The sequence below is a fragment of the Haemaphysalis longicornis genome, unplaced genomic scaffold, assembly GCF_048455015.1.
Source record: "Haemaphysalis longicornis isolate Haplotype H1 unplaced genomic scaffold, Haemaphysalis longicornis Haplotype H1 scaffold_9, whole genome shotgun sequence".
In the NCBI taxonomy this organism is placed as follows: Eukaryota; Metazoa; Arthropoda; class Arachnida; order Ixodida; family Ixodidae; genus Haemaphysalis; species Haemaphysalis longicornis.
Genome location: NW_027526460.1, coordinates 157,964,217 through 157,969,058, shown reverse-complemented (window position 1 = coordinate 157,969,058; position 4,842 = coordinate 157,964,217). Strand labels below are relative to the sequence as shown.

At 46.7% G+C, this 4,842-nt stretch overlaps 1 protein-coding gene across 1 annotated transcript; it reads right to left on the bottom strand.

Annotated features, from left to right (window-relative positions):
• Positions 1–1,649: 1,649 nt before the first annotated feature.
• Positions 1,650–3,220, bottom strand: LOC144153513 (uncharacterized). Its single transcript, XM_077685146.1, has 3 exons — positions 2,991–3,220; positions 2,283–2,341; positions 1,650–1,937 (listed from the first exon to the last, which is right to left on the bottom strand). Exons 1-3 carry the CDS (start codon positions 3,010–3,012, stop codon positions 1,650–1,652), a joined length of 369 nt encoding a protein of 122 aa, XP_077541272.1. The 5' UTR covers positions 3,013–3,220.
• Between the last annotated feature and the right edge of the window lie 1,622 nt (positions 3,221–4,842).

Below are 4,842 nucleotides of genomic sequence, written 5' to 3'. Positions count from 1 at the left end.
GACCCACGCAAGGGAGATGAGGCAAAGCAAAGCGCGAAATGAAGATGGATGGAGTTCGGGATGCCAGAAAACCGAGATTGAAAAACAGGTCTTGAAGATGTGTCGAAAGCTGTGAGAAAAGTCGGTTCCCGATGTCTTGGAACTTCGATCTGTTGAATACCGCTCACTCCAGTATGTGCGAACAGAGCGGTGTGTGTGACCCGCACATTATTAACGAAGAGGCTCTTTGCTCGTCCAAAACAAAATTATGTAAGTGTAGATCGGGTTTTCAACAGCCCGTAGATTGAACATGGCCTCGTCGAAGGCGTCTCCTTTGAGACATTTAAAGGCCAACTGCCGCGAAAATTTACCTGCCCCGAATTCGGTGTCAACATGTGGTATACGTCACTTCAGTATCTTGTGATCTAAATTTCAATTCCGCACGGGCCCAGTACATGTATACGAACCATTCGAAAACACGTCACTACAGCCGGCGCAGCAACTAGCAGAATGTCGCGACCACTGGTTGCCACTGAGGGGAACTTCCTAATGTGACGTTACAGTCACGACTCACGTACTGCCGTGGTCTCTCCTCGGTAGTTCTTTTGCGTGCGGCCTTACTCGAGTGAGCAGTGTAATTAGTGCCTCTTGCAGGAATAATTGCTTTCATGCATTTCCGAAATTCGAGAAGATCAAGATCATCTCAGTTGCTGTAACAAAAAGACCAAACTCGAAGAGTGCCGGGGATGCCGCGAGGCGACACGGCATCGGCGAACGAGTAGTTGCGACGGCCGTGGTTGCGAAGGCCGTGGCAGGCTCTTCGTCGACTCAACGTACACGCGAGACGCGAGTACGGCCTACGCGAGACGATACGCTTTTGGCGTGGCTGGTCGGTGCGTCGGACGTGCGAACGAGTATGGCAGCTGAGCGGCCCACTGCAAGCACACTCTAAGAACTAAAGGAGTCCCACCAATTCCCAAAGGGAATAGAAACCCTTGTCCCATATACGATTCCCTTTTCCAGCATCAGGCAACTCCCTTTTTAGCAGAATAGCCTTACCCTTCACAAGGGAGTCGCAGGCCTCTCGCGGAGAGGGTGTCGAGGTATTCTCACAGGAGTTGCGGGAACCGCGTCCGGCAATTCCCTCACCGCGGGTCGAATAATTCCTCCAGTCAGGGAGTTATACAATTCTTTACCAGAATCTTGCTATACCTCTGCCAAGAAGGTTAACTTACACCCCTAAGAATTACCTTATTCCACCAAACAGCATTTTGCAATACTTCACCAGGAAGGGTTAGCGTACTCTTTTCAGAATCATTGTATTCTTTCAACCAGAGTCCCATAATACCTCCTCAAGGAGGGCTAGCTTACTCTTTGACAGAACTAATGTATTCCTTTGAAGCAGGATCTATGCACTACCTGCGAGTTGCCGAACTCTACTATTCAGAGGCATTACGATGTTACCTTTAACAAGACTACACTTTAGCATCCACAACAGCATTAGTGTCAGCCCTCTTTACTTCATGTTTACAAACTTAAATACAGTAAAATTACTTCACAAGTAAACATAGCAAAGCGTCTTTACAAAAAAAGCTGTCGTTTGTGCTTAGCCAAAAAAAAAATAGGACAAATCGTTTTCACACTGCATTTCATGCTTTATTTTGACATCCTCACACACGTCGCTCCACGTGTATTGCAGTTGCTGCTTTTATGACCGAAACCATCTGCTCTGTCGGTGGTAGGCCGAGCATCATCTCAAAAAGCAGACAGGTCTGCTTTGTCTTTGGGGCATACTGGATGTTGAAGGTCCAGTAGACCGCCAAAAGCAAAGCGAACCCGTCCACTATGTCCATAGCCGTCAGCTGGAGCTCTTCGAAGTGCACGGTCACGGCTCCAGATTTCTCCGCAGTTTGGCCCGAGAACAAGATCCTGGGGTAAAGGGAAGTCTCTCCTGGCTCCTGCATAAAAAGCACACAAATGCAAGTACCAGAAGAAACACAAGTAACAGTATTTTGCTCTTCCTTCCTCAGTGGACACATTCACTGCATGACCTGCCTTACCCAACCACTGTACAAAGCGATTTTCAGGAAAACGAATCGCTAATTAGTAGTCTATATACTTAAAGCTAACAATTAAGTGACTGTGCTAACGATTCATCAATGTGACATTCACAATTGTCTACTGATGAGGCAAAATGCTCCCTTTAGCAAATTTGAATTGCTGTGATGGTGATTGCTGAGCCTGATTCACAAATACTACACTGGATTTCACTTACTCAACATACAGAAGAAAAATATGCATACCAGCTTTGAGAGCAAGGCCTCTGGCTTTTCTTTCACCAGCACTGCCACTGAAAAGCCATCTGAGAAGAACGAGAGCACGGATTAGTTTAAAGCATCGGGGTCCTGATCCCCTATTCAAATTTTAAACCAACAAGGTCCTCCTCCTCTTTTTTTCCAACCACTTTCAGAAAAAGCAGCCAGACCAACAAGAGAACTTGCAACCTCAGACCAACCTGCAAGTACTTGGTGTTATCAAAAAGGGTGGCTTGAAGACAAGCAATATTACAGCAAAACTGTCAGCCTCTCATTATTGGAATTAATCATGGGATCAGTGAACAGTAACAAGGCCGAATCATGGTGAGTAACAAGAGGCAAGCAGAAAATAAATGCCGCACAGCCGCATTCCTAATCCCCATCAATCTTGAAGCTGCACATCGAATCTTACTCGTGACCAAATAAGTTTATTAAAAAATACTGCAGCGTTTGGCAGTTTGAAAAAGCTACAGCATTAATGCACTGCAGTGGAAGCGACACATTTTTAATCAAGCAGAAAGTTGGTTACCCAGTTATGTTATGTCTCAAATGACATTTATAATAAAACACAACTAAGGTCAGTCGATGCTAGAAAGCAAAAGTGTATGCAAATGACACCATGAAGGCTAAAAGACACATTTTTATTTGCCACATGACTATGGCAAACTGACCAAAGATGAAGTGTTTAATACTTACAGCTGTCTGCCGCATCAGGCATCTTTGCTCTCTTTCTGCTGCCGAACGCCAGGCGATCACAATATGTTGTTGAACAGCACTATTGTAGAATAGCCCTGGAAACATCCACGGGAAACACCTTTACGTCGTAGCGCCTGTAATAAGTAAAAAAAAGTTCACTATAATGCTAAATGCACGCTGCTTACTAAATACAGCACCTAGCACCAGTTTTACCACATGTCCGCGTGAAAATATTCAGCCCAAAGTTCTAGCTTGTCAACATTCGCAATGGAACAAAACGTACTGCAGTATTCATTTTCAATACTACGCTTTACGGTATCAGTTACTAGGCTCTTTGTTGAGAAAACAGTACGGAATTTCACCGGAAATGGGCTTCCCTCTTATTGCAGTCGCGCAAGGTAATAAGAAAAAAGTCCAATAGACAAAGCAACACGCCAGCGGTTCCGTGAAATTTTGTTGTGGCTACTGCAGCCACATAAACAATTAATCGCGATGAAATGTCCTGCCGTCAACGTTTTATTGGCGTAAGTATTGTTTTCTAACAACACGGGACCAGAGGCTACAAGGCAACGCACTACACAATGGGTTCGGAACGCACAAACGTTCACGTTATTTTTTTTTTTTTTTTGCGAGACATCTATGCCAACTTGGAGTTTGAATTGAAACCTTGTGACCGTTGACTGCGTTATATTTTAAGGGGTAACCAAATAAAGCGACGCTACCAACCTAACTTATTGGGTAATAAACTGGTTACGGTGTTGCTGTCGCCGTCGCTCACTTCTGCCTCGTAAGACGCGCCAGATACGAACGGAACCGACGGATAAGCCCGGCGGCAGTGTAATTACCTTGTCGCTCGACAATATATTTACGTTGCTCAAGAAGATAATGAAACGAAAGCCTAATTTATAGCTAGAGGTTAAAGCGCTGGACACATGTACGATTAGTACACGCGATTCGCATGCGACTGATCGTTACGCTTGATCGTTACGATTGATCGTTAGGGCCTGTTTTGGGTCGTTCGCTGGTCCGAGGAGGCTCACGACGTGCGACTGGCAAGCCAGATGCAGTCGTGCCATCATTGAGATCGTCGTGAGGCCACAGCCAATGAGAGTCCGCTGAACCCCAACCGCCCGCAACAGGCTTGCGTTGCTCGGGTCGGCTCGGGTGTTGGAAACTTTAGGCTTACCATTCTGGCGGACATTTGATCGCCGCTATCTGTGCAACTGCGGATGACAATCCGTAACACAACTTTTCACCACACTATCATCCTTTTTCTCGCATGTGAAACTTTAATTGGGGTATAACGGCCGTTTGAGCGATCGGTGACCAAGACATCTGCGTAGCCAGTTTAGATGCTTCCGCGCAGGTATCGCCATCTCTCGGCAGATCGGCGCACCGCGCGCCGCGGCATCCACGGCCGGTCAGCGCAGGCTTGCATAGCGGCAGATATCTGATCGCCGCTTTTAAAATAAGCCCTGACAACAATCCCTAGCACAATTTTTCACCACATTAACACCTACTTTTTCGCATGTGAAACTTCTTCTTAGCGAACAGATTGATTCGGGAGAGCAGCGACAAGCGGTTGCTACCGTGGTCTGCGCCGATTCGAGCCGCTGAAAGTGTCGAGCTGGCAGGGGCGGCCGGCGTGAGCGCGGACTGTTCCCGAAGGCAGAAAACGCTTCAAGATTGCTTGCTTTATCAATTTCTTGCGAAAAAACGCGCGGAATCTACAAATTCAGCTCAGCGATCGTCGTAGTTGACCATGCAGCAAAAACAGTGGGCGGAGCGACGCCGACGACACATCGCATGCGCGCATCGGGCCATGTGTCTCAAATTCACGCGTACGGCTACT